We start from the raw sequence: 18574 nt of genomic DNA, 5'->3' as shown, positions 1-18574 counted from the left end.
ACGTGGGTGGCACGTGGGGTGTCTCCCCTGCGTCCAGGCGGGGCTGGCAGGCCTTCTGTGGGTAGAGTCTTCCGCCCGCCACTCAGATCTGCAGCAGAGTCCCATAGTAGATTCTCAGCTCCAGAATCCCCACTTGACTTTTAAAGGATTTCTCATTATTTTCTCACCTCTGTAATCCTAGCAATTCGGAAAGCGGAGATCTGAGGATCTTGCTTCCAAGCTAGGCCGGGCAGGAAAGTGTGTGACGGAGCTGTGGTTTGAGTGATGAAGTGGTAGCCCTGAGCAAAACCACTCAGGCTCAGGGACGGTGCCGAGGCTCTGTGCTCAGGCCCCGGAACGCATCCTGACCCCCGCCCCCACCCCACCCCCCACCCTCACCCCCACCCCACCCCCACACACGTCTACATCATCTCTTAGGGATTGTGCTTTTTGTTTTTATGGCTGTACTGAGGTTTGATCTCAAGGCCCAGGCATTGGTTTTTTGTAGTTTTTTACTCAAAGCCAATGCTCTGCTACTTGAGCCACAGCTCTACTTCTGGCATTTTGCTTGTTAATTGGAGATAAGAGCCTTACGGACTGATTCTGAACTGTAATCCTCAGATCTCAGCCTCCTAGGGCCTGGCTTACTTCTTCTTTTGTTTTTATTTTTTGTTGCTGTTGTTGTCAGTCATAGGACTTGAACTCTGGGCCTGGGCGCTTTCCATGAGCTCTTCAGCTCAAGGCTACTGCCCTACCCCTTGAGCCATAGCACCACTTCAGGTTTTCTGGTGGTTGATTGGAGATAAAAGTCTCACAGACTTTAGTGCCTGGGCTGGCTTTGAACCTTGATCCTCAGATCTCAGCCTCCAGAGTAGCTAGGATGACAGGCGCGAGCCATTGTGTCCAGCTTTACTTTAGTTTTTTAACTAATTTTTTTTTGCCTATCCTGGGGCTTGAACTCAGGGCCTGAGCACTGTCCTTGGGCTTTCTCAAGGCTAGAGCTCTACCACTTGAACCACAGCACCACTTCTGGCTTTTTCTGTGTGTGTGGTACTGAGGAATGGAACCCAGGGCTTTGCTCATGCTAGGTCACTCTCCAGCCCTTTTGTGGTGTTGGGGATCAAACCCAGGGCCTCACACCCAGTAGACAAGGGCTCTCCTGTTGAAGTATCGTCTCGGTTGGAATTTGGTGACAGGGCTCCCTAGGCATCCCTGCCTAGCCTTCCCGAGGCAGCCCTCCTGCCTCCCGAATGCTGAGCTGCCTGTGTCCAGCACCACGTTGGCCCTGTGCCCCCCCTCAGCGGGATGACGTGCAGCGTCGGTGCGTCTGGCAGGCAGGCATGGCCCCTGCTTTGCTGCTTGCAGTGAGGTGGGCCTTGTTTCTCTGCGTGATCTGTAATGATTGCTGGACGTTTAAGGGCGTGCAAGTGTGGTGATTCTTCGTGTGTTTCCTTGCCAGTTTTGGGACTACATCTGTGCAGTCCTGGAGTCTGACTCCCCTGGGCGCTCAGACCGGGTATTGAGCCTCGCAACCCAGAGTCCTCCCTCCGCTCTGCCTCCCTGGGTCTCACTAACCGCCTTTCTCTCTCCCGCCCTAGGGTCCAGCCCAGGGCTGCAGCCAGGGGGGCCCGGCAGGGAGACCCAGGAGGACGACTCTGTAAGTGAGGGCGGGAGAGGCAGGCCCTCCTCAGACGCCGCCCTCCCTGCCTGGAGAGCCTGGCCTGAGGCTGCCACCCTTCCTTCCTCCCGCCAGGAGTCTGAAGGGCCTGAGGAGGGGACCCTACGGCCCCGGCCACAGGGGTCCTCGCCTGTCTACGAATGGGTGACAGAGGGCGCAGGCTTTGGAGCCCAGGTGAGTTCTCCACACAGCTGCCTCTGAGGGCAGGCAGAGGTGGGTAGGAGGGGCTGTAGGTGTGCGTGTGTAGGGGGGGTGGGTGTGTAGGGGAGGGTGTGGGTGTGTAGGGCAGGGTGTGGGTGTGTAGGGCAGGCAGAGGTGGGTAGGAGGGGCTGTAGGTGTGCGTGTGTAGGGGGTGTGGGTGTGTAGGGCAGGCAGAGGTGGGTAGGAGGGGCTGTAGGTGTGCGTGTGTAGGGGGGGTGGGTGTGTAGGGGAGGGTGTGGGTGTGTAGGGCAGGGTGTGGGTGTGTAGGGCAGGCAGAGGTGGGTAGGAGGGGCTGTAGGTGTGCGTGTGTAGGGGGTGTGGGTGTGTAGGGCAGGCAGAGGTGGGTAGGAGGGGCTGTAGGTGTGCGTGTGTAGGGGGTGTCGGTGTGTAGGGCAGGCAGAGGTGGGTAGGAGGGGCTGTAGGTGTGCATGTGTAGGGGGTGTGGTTGTGTAGGGCAGGCAGAGGTGGGTAGGAGGGGCTGTAGGTGTGCGTGTGTAGGGGGGTGTGGGTGTGTGGGGCAGGCAGAGGTGGGTAGGAGGGGCTGTAGGTGTGCGTGTGTAGGGGGTGTGGTTGTGTAGGGCAGGCAGAGGTGGGTAGGAGGGGCTGTAGGTGTGCGTGTGTAGGGGGTGTGGGTGTGTAGGGCAGGCAGAGGTGGGTAGGAGGGGCTGTAGATGTGCGTGTGTAGGGGGTGTGGGTGTGTAGGGCAGGCAGAGGTGGGTAGGAGGGGCTGTAGGTGTGCGTGTGTAGGGGGGTGTGGGTGTGTAGGGCAGGCAGAGGTGGGTAGGAGGGGCTGTAGGTGTGCGTGTGTAGGGGGGGTGGGTGTGTAGGGCAGGCAGAGGTGGGTAGGAGGGGCTGTAGGTGTGCGTGTGTAGGGGGGTGTGGGTGTGTGGGGCAGGCAGAGGTGGATAGGAGGGGCTGTAGGTGTGCGTGTGTAGGGGGTGTGGTTGTGTAGGGCAGGCAGAGGTGGGTAGGAGGGGCTGTAGGTGTGCGTGTGTAGGGGGTGTGGTTGTGTAGGGCAGGCAGAGGTGGGTAGGAGGGGCTGTAGGTGTGCGTGTGTAGGGGGGTGTGGGTGTGTAGGGCAGGCAGAGGTGGGTAGGAGGGGCTGTAGGTGTGCGTGTGTAGGGGGGGTGGGTGTGTAGGGGAGGGTGTGGGTGTGTAGGGCAGGGTGTGGGTGTGTAGAGCAGGCAGAGGTGGGTAGGAGGGGCTGCAGGTGTGCGTGTGTAGGGGGGTGTGGGTGTGTAGGGCAGGCAGAGGTGGGTAGGAGGGGCTGTAGGTGTGCGTGTGTAGGGGGTGTGGGTGTGTAGGGCAGGCAGAGGTGGGTAGGAGGGGCTGTAGGTGTGTGTGTGTAGGGGGGTGTGGGTGTGTGGGGCAGGCAGAGGTGGGTAGGAGGGGCTGTAGGTGTGTGTGTGTAGGGGGGGTGGGTGTGTAGGGCAGGCAGAGGTGGGTAGGAGGGGCTGTAGGTGTGTGTGTGTAGGGGGGTGTGGGTGTGTAGGGCAGGCAGAGGTGGGTAGGAGGGGCTGTAGGTGTGCGTGTGTAGGGGGGGTGGGTGTGTAGGGGAGGGTGTGGGTGTGTAGGGCAGGGTGTGGGTGTGTAGAGCAGGCAGAGGTGGGTAGGAGGGGCTGCAGGTGTGCGTGTGTAGGGGGGTGTGGGTGTGTAGGGCAGGCAGAGGTGGGTAGGAGGGGCTGTAGGTGTGCGTGTGTAGGGGGTGTGGGTGTGTAGGGCAGGCAGAGGTGGGTAGGAGGGGCTGTAGGTGTGTAGGAGGGTGTGGGTGTGTAGGGCAGGGTGTGGGTGTGTAGGGCAGGGTGTGGGTGTGTAGGGGAGGGTGTGGGTGTGTAGGGCAGGGTGTAGGTGTGTAGGGGAGGGTGTGGGTGTGTAGGGCAGGGTGTGGGTGTGTAGGGGGGGTGTGGGTGTGTAGGGCAGGGTGTGGGTGTGTAGGGGAGGGTTGGGTGTGTAGGGCAGGGTGTGGATGTGTAGGGGAGGGTGTGGGTGTGTAGGGCAGGGTGTGGGTGTGTAGGGGAGGGTGTGGGTGTGTAGGGCAGGGTGTGGGTGTGTAGGGCAGGGTGTGGGTGTGTGGGGGGGTGTAGGTCTGTAGGGCAGGGTGTGGGTCTGTAGGGCAGGGTGTGGGTGTGTAGAAGGTGTGGTGTGTGGCTGGGGAAGGGGCAGGGTGTGCAGGCCTGGCCTGTCCATCCTGGGAGGACACCACTGTCCTGGATGGGTGCAGTAGCAGTGCTGCAGGTGAAGACACCACTTTTCATGATTAACGTAAAGGCATCACGGGGGGCTCAAAACTGGCCTGTGGGGAATCAGGAGGCTGGGAGCCGTCTTTCCCAAGCCTCCCCAGGACTGGGCTCCTGGCACATGCCATGCCTGGAGCACTGGAGTCTCTGGTCAGGTGCCCCTCCAGTCCTGTGGGCGTCACCCTCATCCCTGTCACCTCAGGGAGAAGCCCCTGGCGGGAGGCGCTCCTCAGGGAGACGGAGGTCCTGGTGGAAGAGGCATTCAGACGACTCAGACGCCTCCAGCATGAGTCACCCGCAGGTACAGCAGAGAGGGGAGGGAGAGGGTGGCCCTCCCCAGGGACTCAGTCCTCCCCAGGAGCTCAGTCCTCCCCAGGTTCTCAGTCCTCCCCAGGTTCTCAGTCTTCTCCAGTGATTCAGTCCTCCCCAGGTTCACAGTCCTCCTTAGGTTCTCAGTCCTCTCCAGTGACTCAGTCCTCCCCAGTGACTCAGTCCTCCCCAGATTCTCAGTCCTCCCCAGGGGCTCAGTCCTCCCCAGGTTCTCAGTCTTCTCCAGTGATTCAGTCCTCCCCAGGGGCTCAGTCCTCCCCAGGTTCTCAATCCTCCCCAGGTTCTCAGTCCTCCCCAGGGGCTCAGTCCTCCCCAGTGACTCAGTCCTCCCCAGGTTCTCAGTCTTCTCCAGTGATTCAGTCCTCCCCAAGGGCTCAGTCCTCCCCAGGTTCTCAGTCCTCCCCAGGGGCTCAGTCCTCCCCAGTGACTCAGTCCTCCCCAGGTTCTCAGTCCTCCCCAGGGGCTCAGTCCTCCCCAGGTTCTCAGTCTTCTCCAGTGATTCAGTCCTCCCCAGGGGCTCAGTCCTCCCCAGGTTCTCAGTCCTCCCCAGGGGCTCAGTCCTCCCCAGGTTCTCAATCCTCCCCAGGTTCTCAGTCCTCCCCAGTGACTCAGTCCTCCCCAGGTTCTCAGTCTTCCCCAGGTTTTCAGTCCTCCCCAGATTCTCAGTCCTCCCAGGTTCTCAGTCCTCCCCAGGGGCTCTGCTCTCCTGGAAATATGCAGGGCTGCGTGTGCTCCTCAGGAACCCCGGTCCTTTGACACAGCCCCGGGCCCTGCTCCCCGTCCTGCAGGCGGAGGTGGAGGGCCCAGCTCGGCCCTCCTCCCTGGAGCAGCATGCCCGCCTTGTAGACCCCGTGCCGCAGCCAAGTGCAGGTGTTGGAAGCATGATCACCGCACACTGGTGCCCTTCTGTCCCAGGCCGTGCAGGAGACCACAGAGGTGACACTGAAGACGGAGGTAGAGGCAGGGGCCAGCGGCTATAGTGTGACCGGTGGCGGAGCCCAGGGGATCTTTGTCCAGCAGGTGCTGAAGGGTTCCTCAGCTGCCAAGCTCTTCAGCCTGAGAGCAGGTGCCACAACCACCCCTTCCCCAGGGTGTGGGGTCCGGAGGCCCCCAGGGCCCAGGGTGGGGGGTTCAGAGGCCCCTGAGGCCCAGGGCAGGGGGTCCTGGAGGCCCCCGGGGCCCAGAGTGGTCTCACGCCCTCTTAGCCTCTGCAGGCGGAAGCCATCTACTCATTCCACCCTGGTATTGCCCTGTGAACTGTGCATGGGGGTGGGGGGACACTGGGGCTTCCCTGGCCTCTGTCCCCAGCCCCTCTGGGACAGGACAGGGGAGACTGAGGCTGGCCCCTCCCTTCCTAGGAGATCAGCTGCTCAGTGCAACCATATTCTTCGATGACATTAAGTATGAAGATGCTCTCAAAATTCTGCAGTACTCAGAGCCTTTCAAGGTTCAGTTCAGCCTCAGGCGGAGACTCCCTGCTGGTGATGAGGAGCAGGGGGCCGTCCCTCAGCGAGGCGGGGCCCGCAAGGAGGAGCAGGTGAGGTCCCCGCTGTGGAGGCTGCGGGCCTGGAGACCCTCGCCCAGAGCGCAGGCGTCCCTCTAACCAGCTTCCCTCCTTGTGATTCAGGATGCAGAGGCCGTGGATGGCTACACAAAGACACTGGAGGCCGATGGAGACCGAGAGAGGCTCCTCTCCACGCCCCGCGGGGGGCGAGGTCGGAGGTCGCAGGACAGGTTCTCTTGGCCAAAATTTCAAGCTATAAAGAGCCAGAGGGTGCCGGGACCCCGGCGTTCACGCAGCTCCTCGGAGGCCCACGAGCGCCCGGGGGCACAGGATGCCTCCCCAGGGAGCACGGACACACTAAGGCACTCAGAGCCCCTGGAGAGAGTGGCACCCGGCGGCCGGAGGAAGAGATGCCCCCTACACCTGAGGCTCAGGCGGAGCTCCGAAGGGGGCCCAGCAGGCAGAGCGGCCCGGGGACAGGGCTGTGCTGGGGTGCTGGAGCAGAGGGAGCCTGGGGAGGACGAGCTGCAGGACACAGAGATGGTGGCAAGTGGCAGACAGGAGAGCAGGACACAGATGCAAGAGGCCACACCTGCTCAAACCACAAGCCTCGCCATGCTTGGAGAGGAAGAGCCCCGAGAAGGAGAAGGCAGGGCAGCCAGGCGAGCAAGGAAGACACAGGACGCTGCAGACACCCAGGGCGTGCCAGGGGCCCACACAGCCCTAGAAACCAGCAGGCAGGATAAATGGGATGGAATGCAGAACCTGCGAGACAGCACTGAGGAAGTGGATGCCCGGAGACAGCCTGGGGAAGCCCAGGTCAGAATACGCCATCTAAACACACCAAAATTTGTATTTTCCGAAGACAAAGGACCAGAGACACAGAGAGGCTCTTTTGCTCATGAGGAGCACAAGAGGGAGCAGAGGTCCTTTGGAGAGGAGGCCTCAGGGCCCAGAGGACCTGCAGGAGTGGGGGCTGCCAGCCACTGTGCAGCAGAGACTGAACAGGAGGAAGGATCAGGACCCGGAGAACCAACAAGACAGGGCGTGGAGGACATGGAGGGGGCAGAGCCTGACAGGAGCAGAGGTCCACGGGGAATGAAAATGCAGACTTTCAAAATGCCCTCATTTTCATGGTCTCCCACAAAAGACGGAGGAACAAGCTACAAAAAGCAAATCCAAGAAAAGGAAAAGCAAACAGGAGAAAGAAAAGGGGAGCAACACATGATAATGAAATTAGATCCTATTAAAGACAAAGATAGGAACTTGAAGAATGGAAGCAAAACACAAACCGAAATAATAAAAAAACAAAAAGAAAATACGAGCCTCACTGAAGAAAATGACAGCATTAACAAAGATGGGATGGGAGTGGACATTCAGGCCCCGGGGGTCAGGGTGGACAGGGCCCTCACTCTGGGAGACAGGGCTGTGCACACCAAAGACAGCAAGTTCAGAAAGCCCAAGTTCAAGATGCCATCATTTGGGGTGTCACCACCCAGCGAGCCCTCACAGGGCATATTGGATGTGATGGCAGCCAAGGTACAGGACGACATTGGCATGTCCTCTGACCACGGTGAACTGAAGACCCCTGAGGTCAGCATTCAGCTGCCCTCTGCTGAATTAGAGTCCAAGGCCAACCAGATGACTGTGAAGCTGCCCGAGGGAGACCTGCCTGGCCAGCCAATAGCTGCCAGTCTCAAGGGCCACCTCCCTCAAGTACAGATGCCCAAAGTGGACCTCAAGGGTCCCGAGATGGACATCAAGGGCCCCAAGCTGGATGTGAAGGGTCCCACGGCGGAGTCAGGCATCCCAGAAGTAGAGGTGTCTCTGTCTACCACAGAGGTGGATATTCCAGCCCCCAGTGCCAACCTGGGAGGGGACCTCACTCTGGGAGACAGGGACGTGGCCGCCAAGGACAGCAAGTTCAGAATGCCCAAGTTCAAGATGCCATCCTTCGGGGTGTCAGCACCCAGAAAATCCATGGAGGGCTCAATTGAGGTGTCGGCACCCAAGGTGCAGGTAGACGTGGACCTGCCCTCTGCCCACGGTGAAGTAAAGACCCCTGAGGTCAGCATTCAGCTGCCCTCTGCTGAACTGGAGTCCAAGGCCAGACAGATGATTGTGAAGCTGCCTGAAGGAGACCGGCCTGGCCAGTCAATAGGAGCCAGGCTCAAGGCCCAGCAGCCCACAGTGCAGATGCCCAGCCTGAAGATGCCCAGAGTGGACCTCAAGGGCCCCCAGGTGGACACCAAGGGCCCCAAGCTGGATGTGAAGGGCCCCACGGCAGAGGCAGGCTCCCCAGAACTGGAGGTGTCTCTTTCCAGCGTGGAGGTGGACATCCAGACCCCTGATCTCGTGCTCAAGAGGGACCCAGCTCCGAGGGACATGGACGTGGACACCAAAGACGGGAAGTTCAAGATGACCAAGTTCAAGATGCCATCATTTGGGGTGTCTGTTCCTGGCAGGCCCTCAGAGGCCTCTGTTGAGGTGTCTGCCCCCAAGATGCAGGGTGTTGTGGACCTGTCCTCCATCCATGGTGGACTGAAGACCCCTGAGGTCAGCATTCAGCTGCCCTCTGCTGAACTGGAGGCCAAGGCCGGCCAGATGGCTGTGAAGCTGCCCGAGGGAGACCTGCCTGGCCAGCCGATAGGTGCCAGTCTCAAGGGCCACCTCCCCAAAGTACAGATGCCCAAAGTGGACCTCAAGGGTCCCGAGGTGGACATCAAGGGCCCCAAGCTGGATGTGAAGGGTCCCACGGTGGAGTCAGGCATCCCAGAAGTAGATGTGTCTCTGTCCACCACAGAGGTGGATATTCCAGCCCCCAGTGCCAACCTGGGAGGGTACCTCACTCTGGGAGACAGGGACGTGGCCACCAAGGACAGCAAGTTCAGAATGCCCAAGTTCAAGATGCCGTCCTTTGGGGTGTCGACACCCAGAAAGTCGTTGGAGGGTGAGATTGGGGTGTCACTACCCAAGGTACAGGGTGACATGGACTTGCCCTCTGCTCATGGTGAACTGACAACCCCCGAGGGCAGCGGTGAGCTGCCTTCTGCAGACCTGGAAACAAAGGCCGGCCAGGTAGCCATGAAGCTTCCTGAGGGCCAACTGCCCAAGGGAGAACCGACCATTCAGCCAGGAGTAAGTCTCAAGGGCCAGCTGCCCACAGTGCAGATGCCCAGCCTGAAGATGCCCAGAGTGGACCTCCAGGGGCCCCAGGTGGACATCAAGATCCCCAAGCTGGACTTCAAGGGCCCCAGGGGGGAGGCAGGCACCCCTGAGGTTGAGCTGTCTCTGCCCAGTGTGGAGCTGGACATGCAAACCACTGATGTGAAGCCTGAGGACGACCAGTCCCAGAGGGACGAGGACCTGGACACCAAGGACGGCAAGTTCACAATGCCCAAGGTCAAGATGCCGTTGTTTGGGGCGACGGCAGCCAGCAAGCCCGGGGAGGGTGAGATGGAGCTGTCAGTACCCAAGGTGCAGGGTGACGTGTCTCTGCCCTCCATCGACAGTGACCTGAAGACCCCTGAGGTCAGTGCTCAGCTGCCCTCTGCTGACCTGGAGGCCAAGGCCGGGCAGGTGGCTGTGAAGCTGCCCAAGGGAGACCTGCCTGGCCAGCCGAAAGGTGCCAGTCTCAAGGGCCACCTCCCCAAAGTGCAGATGCCCAGCCTGAAGATGCCCAGAGTGGACCTCAAGGACCCCAAGCTGGACGTGAAGGGTCCCACGGTGGAGGCAGGCTCCCCAGAACTGGAGGTGTCTCTGCCCACCACAGAGGTTGAAATCCAGGCCCCCAGTGCCAACCTGGAGGGGGACCTCACTCTGGGAGACAGGGACGTGGCCACAAAGGACAACAAGTTCAGAATGCCCAAGTTCAAGATGCCGTCCTTTGCGGTGTCGACACCCAGAAAGTCGTTGGAGGGTGAGATTGGGGTGTCGGTACCCAAGGTGCAGGTAGACGTGGACCTGCCCTCTGCCCACGGTGAAGTAAAGACCCCTGAGGTCAGCATTCAGCTGCCCTCTGCTGAACTGGAGGCCAAGACCGGACAGATGGCTGTGAAGCTGCCTGAAGGAGACCTGCCTGGCCAGCCGAAAGGTGCCAGTCTCAAGGGCCACCTCCCCAAAGTACATATGCCCAGCCTGAAGATGCCCAGAGTGGACCTCAAGGGTCCCGAGGTGGACACCAAGGGCCCCAAGCTGGACGTGAAGGGTCCCACGGCCGGGACAGGAACTTCAGAACTGGAGGTGTCTCTCCTTAGGACGGAAAGAGACATCCAGGCTCTCAGTGCCAACCTGGAGGGGGACCTCACTCCGGGAGACAGGGACGTGGCCGCCAAGGACAGCAAGTTCAGAATGCCCAAGTTCAAGATGCCGTCCTTCGGGGTGTCGACACCCAGAAAGTCGTTGGAGGGTGAGATTGGGGTGTCGGTACCGAAGGTGCAGGTAGACGTGGACCTGCCCTCTGCCCACGGTGAAGTAAAGACCCCTGAGGTCAGCATTCAGCTGCCCTCTGCTGAACTGGAGGCCAAGACCGGACAGATGGCTGTGAAGCTGCCTGAAGGAGACCTGCCTGGCCAGCCGAAAGGTGCCAGTCTGAAGGGCCACCTCCCCAAAGTACATATGCCCAGCCTGAAGATGCCCAGAGTGGACCTCAAGGGCCCCCAGGTGGAGAGCAAGGGACCCAAGCTGGACGTGAAGGGTCCCACAGCCATGGCAGGCACCCCAAATGTAGAGGTGTCTCTGCCCATCAAACAGGTGGACATCCAAGCCCATGGTGCCATGCTGGAGGGGTCCCTGGACCAGAAAGACAAGGACTTGGAAACCAAAGACAGCAAGTTCAGAATACCCAGGTTCAAGATGCCAACCTTCGAGGGGGCAGCACCCAGAAAATCCATGAGGGGCTCAATTGAGGTGTCGACACCAAAGGTGCTGGAAGACATGGACCTGACCTCTTCTCATGGAGAACTGAAGACCCCTGAGGTCAGCATTCAGCTGCCCTCTGCTGAACTGGAGGCCAAGACCGGACAGATGGCTGTGAAGCTGCCCGAGGGAGACCTGCCTGGCCAGTCGATAGGTGCCAGTCTCAAGGGCCACCTCCCCAAAGTACAGATGCCCAGCCTGAAGATGCCCAGAGTGGACCTCAAGGGCCCCAAGCTGGACGTGAAGGGCCCCAAGGCCACGGAAGGCGTCCATGACCTGGACGTGGCTCTGCCCAGTGTAGAGCTGGACATTCGAGCCCCCATTGCCCAGCTGGAGGGGGACCTGGCCCACGAGGACCAGGATGTGACCACCAAAGACAGCAAGTTCAAAAGGCCCAAGTTGAAGGTGCCGTCCATCGGGGTGACCTCAGAGCGCAAGTCCTCGGAGGGCTCTACTGAAGTGACAGCACACAAGGGGAGGGCTGTGGACGTGGCCTCCATCCACGGAGAAATGAAGACCCCCGAGGTCAGCATTCAGCTGCCCTCTGCTGAACTGGAGGCCACGGCTGCACAAGTGGCTGTGAAGCTGGTTGGGGTTGAGCTACCTGAGGAAGAGCTGCCAGACAAGTCAACTGGGGCCAGGCTCAAGGGCCACCTCCCCAAAGTGCAGATGCCCAGCCTGAAGATGCCCAGAGTGGACCTCAAGGACCCCAAGCTGGACGTGAAGGGTCCCACGGCGGAGGCAGGCTCCCCAGAACTGGGGGTGTCTCTGCCCACCACAGAGGTTGAAATCCAGGCCCCCAGTGCCAACCTGGAGGGGGACCTCACTCTGGGAGACAGGGACGTGGCCACAAAGGACAACAAGTTCAGAATGCCCAAGTTCAAGATGCCGTCCTTTGCGGTGTCGACACCCAGAAAGTCGTTGGAGGGTGAGATTGGGGTGTCGGTACCGAAGGTGCAGGTAGACGTGGACCTGCCCTCTGCCCACGGTGAAGTAAAGACCCCTGAGGTCAGCATTCAGCTGCCCTCTGCTGAACTGGAGGCCAAGACCGGACAGATGGCTGTGAAGCTGCCCGAGGGAGACCTGCCTGGCCAGTCGATAGGAGCCAGTCTCAAGGGCCACCTCCCCAAAGTACATATGCCCAGCCTGAAGATGCCCAGAGTGGACCTCAAGGGTCCCGAGGTGGACATCAAGGGCCCCAAGCTGGACGTGAGGGGTCCCACGGGCGGGACAGGAACTTCAGAACTGGAGGTGTCTCTCCTTAGGACGGAAAGAGACATCCAGGCCCCCAGTGCCAACGTGGAGGGGGACCTCACTCCGGGAGACAGGGACGTGGCCGCCAAGGACAGCAAGTTCAGAATGCCCAAGTTCAAGATGCCGTCCTTCGGGGTGTCGACACCCAGAAAGTCATTGGAGGGTGAGATTGGGGTGTCACTACCCAAGGTACAGGGTGACATGGACTTGCCCTCTGCTCATGGTGAACTGACGACCCCCGAGGGCAGCGGTGAGCTGCCTTCTGCAGACCTGGAAACAAAGGCCGGCCAGGTAGCCATGAAGCTTCCTGAGGGCCAACTGCCCAAGGGAGAACCGACCATTCAGCCAGGAGTAAGTCTCAAGGACCAGCTGCCCACAGTGCAGATGCCCAGCCTGAAGATGCCCAGAGTGGACCTCCAGGGGCCCCAGGTGGACATCAAGATCCCCAAGCTGGACTTCAAGGGCCCCAGGGGGGAGGCAGGCACCCCTGAGGTTGAGCTGTCTCTGCCCAGTGTGGAGCTGGACATGCAAACCACTGATGTGAAGCCTGAGGACGACCAGTCCCAGAGGGACGAGGACCTGGACACCAAGGACGGCAAGTTCACAATGCCCAAGGTCAAGATGCCGTTGTTTGGGGCGACGGCAGCCAGCAAGCCCGGGGAGGGTGAGATGGAGCTGTCAGTACCCAAGGTGCAGGGTGACGTGTCTCTGCCCTCCATCGACAGTGACCTGAAGACCCCTGAGGTCAGTGCTCAGCTGCCCTCTGCTGACCTGGAGGCCAAGGCCGGGCAGGTGGCTGTGAAGCTGCCCAAGGGAGACCTGCCTGGCCAGCCGAAAGGTGCCAGTCTCAAGGGCCACCTCCCCAAAGTGCAGATGCCCAGCCTGAAGATGCCCAGAGTGGACCTCAAGGACCCCAAGCTGGACGTGAAGGGTCCCACGGCGGAGGCAGGCTCCCCAGAACTGGGGGTGTCTCTGCCCACCACAGAGGTTGAAATCCAGGCCCCCAGTGCCAACCTGGAGGGGGACCTCACTCTGGGAGACAGGGACGTGGCCACAAAGGACAACAAGTTCAGAATGCCCAAGTTCAAGATGCCGTCCTTTGCGGTGTCGACACCCAGAAAGTCGTTGGAGGGTGAGATTGGGGTGTCGGTACCGAAGGTGCAGGTAGACGTGGACCTGCCCTCTGCCCACGGTGAAGTAAAGACCCCTGAGGTCAGCATTCAGCTGCCCTCTGCTGAACTGGAGGCCAAGACCGGACAGATGATTGTGAAGCTGCCCGAGGGAGACCTGCCTGGCCAGCCGATAGGTGCCAGTCTCAAGGGCCACCTCCCCAAAGTACAGATGCCCAAAGTGGACCTCAAGGGTCCCGAGGTGGACACCAAGGGCCCCAAGCTGGACGTGAATGGTCCCACGGCGGAATCAGGCACCCCAGAACTGGAGGTGTCTCTGCCCACCACAGAGGTGGATATTCTGGCCCCCAGTGCCAACCTGGAGGGGGACCTCACTCTGGGAGACAGGGACGTGGCCACCAAGGACAGCAAGTTCAGAATGCCCAAGTTCAAGATGCCGTCCTTCGGGGTGTCAACACCCAGAAAGTCGTTGGAGGGTGAGATTGGGGTGTCAGTATCCAAGGTACAGGCTGACATGGACTTGCCCTCTGCTCATGGTGAACTGACGACCCCCGAGGGCAGCGGTCAGCTGCCTTCTGCAGACCTGGAAACAAAGGCCGGCCAGGTAGCCATGAAGCTTCCTGAGGGCCAACTGCCCAAGGGAGAACCGACCATTCAGCCAGGAGTAAGTCTCAAGGACCAGCTGCCCACAGTGCAGATGCCCAGCCTGAAGATGCCCAGAGTGGACCTCCAGGGGCCCCAGGTGGACATCAAAGGTCCAAAGGTGGAGGGGGACACCCCAGAGCTGGAGGTGTCTCTGCCCATCACAGACATCCAAGTCCCTGGTCCCAAGGTGGAGGGGCCCTTGGCCCAGAGGGACAAGGACTTGGACACCAAAGCCAGCAAGTTCAGAATGCCCAAGTTCAAGATGCCGTCTTTCGGGGTGTCAGCATCCAGAAAGTCCACGGAGGGCTCAATTGAGGTGTCGGCATCCAAGGTGCAGGACGCTGTGGCCCTGTCCTCTGCCCACAGTGAAGTAAAGACCCCTGAGGTCAGCATTCAGCTGCCCTCTGCTGAACTGGAGGCCAAGGCCAGCCAGGTGGCCATGCAGCTTCCCAAAGCTCAGCTGCCTGGGGGCCAGCTGTCAGACCAGTCATTTGGGGCCAGTCTCGAGGGCCAGCTACCCACAGTGCAGGTGTCCAGGCTGACGATGCTCAAAGTGGACCTCCAGGGGCCCCAGGAGGACACCAAGGGTTCCAAGCTGGCCGTGAAGGGCCCCAAGGCCACGGAAGGCATCCATGACCTGGACATGGCTCTGCCCAGTGTAGAGCAGGCCATTCGAGCTCCCATTGCCCATCCGGAGGGGGACCTGGCCCACGGGGACCAGGATGTGACCACCAAAGACAGCAAGTTCAAAAGGCCCAAGGTTGAGATGCCGTCGTCTGGGGCATCGGGGTCTGGTCCAGCCTTGGAGTGTGCTCTGGTCGGCTGGACGCCCCAGGGGCAGGGCCACGCGTGTGTGCCTTCAGTCCAGGGGGGGCTGAAGACCCCTGAGGTCAGCAGACAGCCGCCCCCTGCCGAGCTGGAAGCCCAGGCCCACCAGCTGTCTGTCAGTCGTTCTGAGGAACATTTTACTGATCGTTTTGTTCCACCCTCTCACTTTCCAATTTCTTTTCCTAAGTTCCATGAACCCAGGTTCATCGTCCGTAGTCCTGATGTGACACTGTGTGACATTGCAGCTGTTCCTGTCATGGAACCCACATCTGACATACCCCTGGCCTCCGGCCAGCACCCCTGCTCTGCTCTGTCTGTGTCCACACATGCAGATGGTTCTTCTGGCGTCCCTGCATGTGACATCCCTGTATGTGACATCCCTGTGGAGCGTGTCAAGAGCAGTCCCCGCAAATTACCCCAGTTCAAACTGCCTTCATTCAGTCTGTCTTCAAAGAAAGGGCTCGAGTCACCTGGATCCCATGAGAGTTCTGCGGACGCCCCTACCATGACCCTCCCCCCGAAGTCAGACCAAGCTGTCTCTCAGCCGTGTGCTCAGGTATCCCATGCAGAAGCAAGTTCAGATATTTCTTCAGACAAGGATGGAGAAAAGGGCAGGGCCAAGAAGCCTGGGCTCGCCTTCCGTAGACTGTCCCTCCCGAAGCTGAGGGTTTCTAAGGGGCAGGCCAGCCTTCCCCAGGGAGGAGCAGGGACTGCACTTCCCCGCGGCCTCGCTGCAGGCGACCCTGAATCCTCAGAGAAAGGCACCGCTGAGGATGTCGCTTTGGGTGCCGGCATGAAGGAGGGTCTCTCAGAGGGATTTGGTGTAAACCTCCAAGTGGCAGAGCTCTGCACTCCCAGTTTGGGCTTTGCCAAACCGGGTCTCAGAGCCTCCACGGCCAAGATGGAAATGAAACCCTGGAAAGCTGACCTGCCTCTTCCTGACAGCAAAGGACCCGAGCCTGAGGACATCTCAGCCAGCCAGTCTCATGGCGAGGGGACTGTCCTCACACCTGAAGACCCACTCCAGTTTTCCTGCAGACAACCGGAGGCTGCCCCCGCCATGGGGCCGGAGGAGGGGGCCGGGGGAGAAGCACCTGCAGACGAGCCTGAGCGCTGGCTCACAACGCCTAAGTTCCGACTTCCCGGCTTTGGACGCTCTGCCTCCCAGGGGCAAGAAGACACCCCGGCCGCCGCCCCAGAGGTGGCCGCTGCCGCTGGCTCACAAACACCCCAGGTTCCCCAGCCGAAGGTGGGGACAGAGGTGTCCCCTGCGCCCCCGGAGTGGGGGCTGGCTGTGACCGCTCTCTCACGCTCCGCATGCACGCACGTCCAAAGAGCCGACAGCCCCAGCACGGACCTTGAGCTGTCCACCTCTGAGGCCACCGCCCCGTCTACAGAAGGCCTCCTCCCTGCACAGCCACCTGGCGGGGGACGCTCCGAGAGAGAAGGGGGCCGTGGGCCTCTGCCTGGGCCAGGAGGCTTGGGCCTGGCCTCAGCCGAGCAGGTGTCTCCCCAGCCCGCAGGGCCCCTTAAACTGAGGGTTTCCCAGACACACGTGCCTGCGCAGATCTCCGTGGTGAGGGTTGAGCAGCTGTGGGAGGAGTCCGTGCTGACCGCCAGGGTCCCCACGTCCTCAGGCCCCACCCCCGGCCGCGAGGCTGAGTTCTCCCCCAGGGTCAGGGATGCAGAGGCGGAGGCCTGTGCCATGGGGGGCCAGGGCCGTCCCGGGCTCAGGGGAGCCAGGCCCGTGCGGGCATATACCCGGGACACTGGGGAGGGTCCTGCCGACCCCTCCTCGGAGGCACCCCCAATTTCTAAGGTCAAGGTGCACATTCTGGGGGCTCAGGGTGAGAGTCAGGAGGCCGTCGCATGCCGCAGGGAGCCGACACAAGAGCGGCCCAGGGCTGCCGCCGCCGCCGCCGAGACCTTTTCCACGCCTATCGTGACGCAGATTCCTTCTTATGGGTTTTCCTTGGTGAAGGTGAAGGCGCAGGCTGGCATGTACACCGGCGCCCTGGAGGGTTTGGCTGAGGCTCTGACGCCCGCCGTCCCAGGAGGCCCCCAGCCTGAGGTCGCAGAGCGCTGTGAGATGGGCTCTGTCAGCGCCCACCTGCCTGGGCCCCACGCCCTCTCACCGGGAGAGCCGCCCAGCCTCCGGCTGGCACACAGCGGCTCTGATGAGGAGCCCACGGCAATCTTGGAGTGTCCCCAGGACAGCCAGGAGGTGAGGGCCCCACCGGCAGGTGAAGACGGAGCTCTGAAGGAGAAGCCAGGGAGTAAAAAGTCTTCTGGCGTGCTCTGGTCTTGGCTTCCCAGTGTTGGGTTCCCCTCCTTTGGAGAGAGGAGCGCAGAGCCCGGAGAGGACGTGGGAAGCCCCACTCCCATCCAGACGCAGCCTGGGGCCGGGGCTGAGGCCGACCTGCCCAGGAAACACGAGAAGCCAGGCTGGTTCCATTTGCCCAAGTTAGGGTTCTCCTCGCCCACCCAGAAGAGCTCCCAGGACAGACAGAGAGAAGCACAAAGGCGCCAGGAGGAGACTGCCACTTTTTTTGATGCTCGAGAGAGCTTTTCTCCAGAGGGGGAGGAGGAGGAGGGGGGTGAGCGGGCGGCGGGTGCAGAGCAGGATGGAAATGCACCCGGGCCCTGGGCTGAATGAGGCCAGAGGGGCAGGAGGGAGGCGTGCCAGGCGCGTCAGGCTGCAGGCAGGAGCCGGGCACCGGCACCAAGCACTCCAGCCTGGCAGTGCCCAGGCTGAGCATGAAGCAGAAATGAATAATGGGTATCCACACTCAGCCCCTCTCACTGGAGCTGAAATCAACGTCCCGTCCGTCCCGCAAAGCTTCGGAAGCAGAGCATGCAGAGCATGGCTGCACCTCAGGCTTGGGGGCCGCTGGGGAAGCACTGCCGTCCTGAGGACCCCTCCACGGTCGCTTGCCTCCCACTGCAGGCTTCCTCTTTTAAGCAGAGTATGGCATTGTCCTGAAAGTTCTTCCCCCAACTTCCTCCCTGACTTGTGGTCGCTGTGTGTGGTCGCGCATGCATCTGTCCAGTCCAGTGTCCTCCCAGGTGCACAGCCCCACGCCTGGTCTCCACAGCCCTCCATGCACGGGCACTGCACGCGCACTGCAGCCAGGCGCCCCCTGGTGGACAATAAAGGACGTGCTCCTCCCAGCCAGACTGCCCGTCTTCTGTGGGGAGCTGCGGGCCCCTCCCATCTCCCCGGGTCCCCCCTCACTGCTCCAGAAGCAGTCATCGTGCGTCACCCCCCCTGGCCAGCTGCAGAACCGGCAGGAGGAGGGCGCAGCACAGCTGCTGCAGAGGCCCTTGGCCCAGGACAGCCTTGGAAGTCCTTCCCAAGTGGCCTTCTTCGGGCAGCCCTCAGGAAGCCAGGCTCCAGGGTGGGGTCCAGGGCTGCCCGAGCTGTGCCCTCCCAGGCCCTGGTGGAACGCCTGGCCGGTGGGGTGGGGTGGGGCGGGCTCCTCTCCCTCCCACACCGGCTGGGAAGGTTATCCTGACCAAGACACACAGCAAGGCAGAGCTGTGGGGCACCCCACCCAGGACCCCAGGCAAGCCAGGGGCTGGGCCGGGCAGGTGGCCCACTCAGTCATGGGGATGCTGGTGCTAGAGGCCCGAGACGCGGGCAGGCGTCTGCCCTGCACCCCTGCCCGGGCCACCCCTGGCGGCAGGGTCTGTGAACTGCAGCATGGCTTTCCAACCCAGGAGATTCCTTGGGCCCAGAGTGAGGCCCACAGCCCTGCCCCCCACAGCCCTCCCCACATCACTGCCCCCCCCACAGCCCTGCCCCCCACAGCCCTCCCCACAGCCCTGCCCATGCCTGCCCACAGCCCTCCCCACAGCCCTGCCCCCCACA

General features: G+C 61.4%; 1 protein-coding gene across 1 annotated transcript in view; it reads left to right on the top strand.

The window, feature by feature from the left end:
- The window catches only part of Ahnak2 (AHNAK nucleoprotein 2), a 28960-nt gene extending 11601 nt beyond the window's left edge, over positions 1–17359 (top strand). Inside the window, exons 2-7 of the mRNA XM_090344156.1 lie at positions 1578–1646; positions 1743–1831; positions 4298–4396; positions 5341–5491; positions 5784–5962; positions 6053–17359. Coding sequence (XP_090200282.1) covers positions 1578–1646; positions 1743–1831; positions 4298–4396; positions 5341–5491; positions 5784–5962; positions 6053–17359 — 11894 coding nt within the window. The remainder of the gene's footprint in view (positions 1–1577; positions 1647–1742; positions 1832–4297; positions 4397–5340; positions 5492–5783; positions 5963–6052) is intronic.
- Positions 17360–18574: the final 1215 nt, after the last annotated feature.

This window comes from Megascapheus bottae, chromosome 14 (genome assembly GCF_031878675.1).
Source record: "Megascapheus bottae isolate mThoBot1 chromosome 14, mThoBot2.hap1, whole genome shotgun sequence".
In the NCBI taxonomy this organism is placed as follows: domain Eukaryota; kingdom Metazoa; phylum Chordata; class Mammalia; order Rodentia; family Geomyidae; genus Megascapheus; species Megascapheus bottae.
Note: the sequence above shows the minus strand (reverse complement) of the source record. Positions and strands in the feature narration are given on the sequence as shown.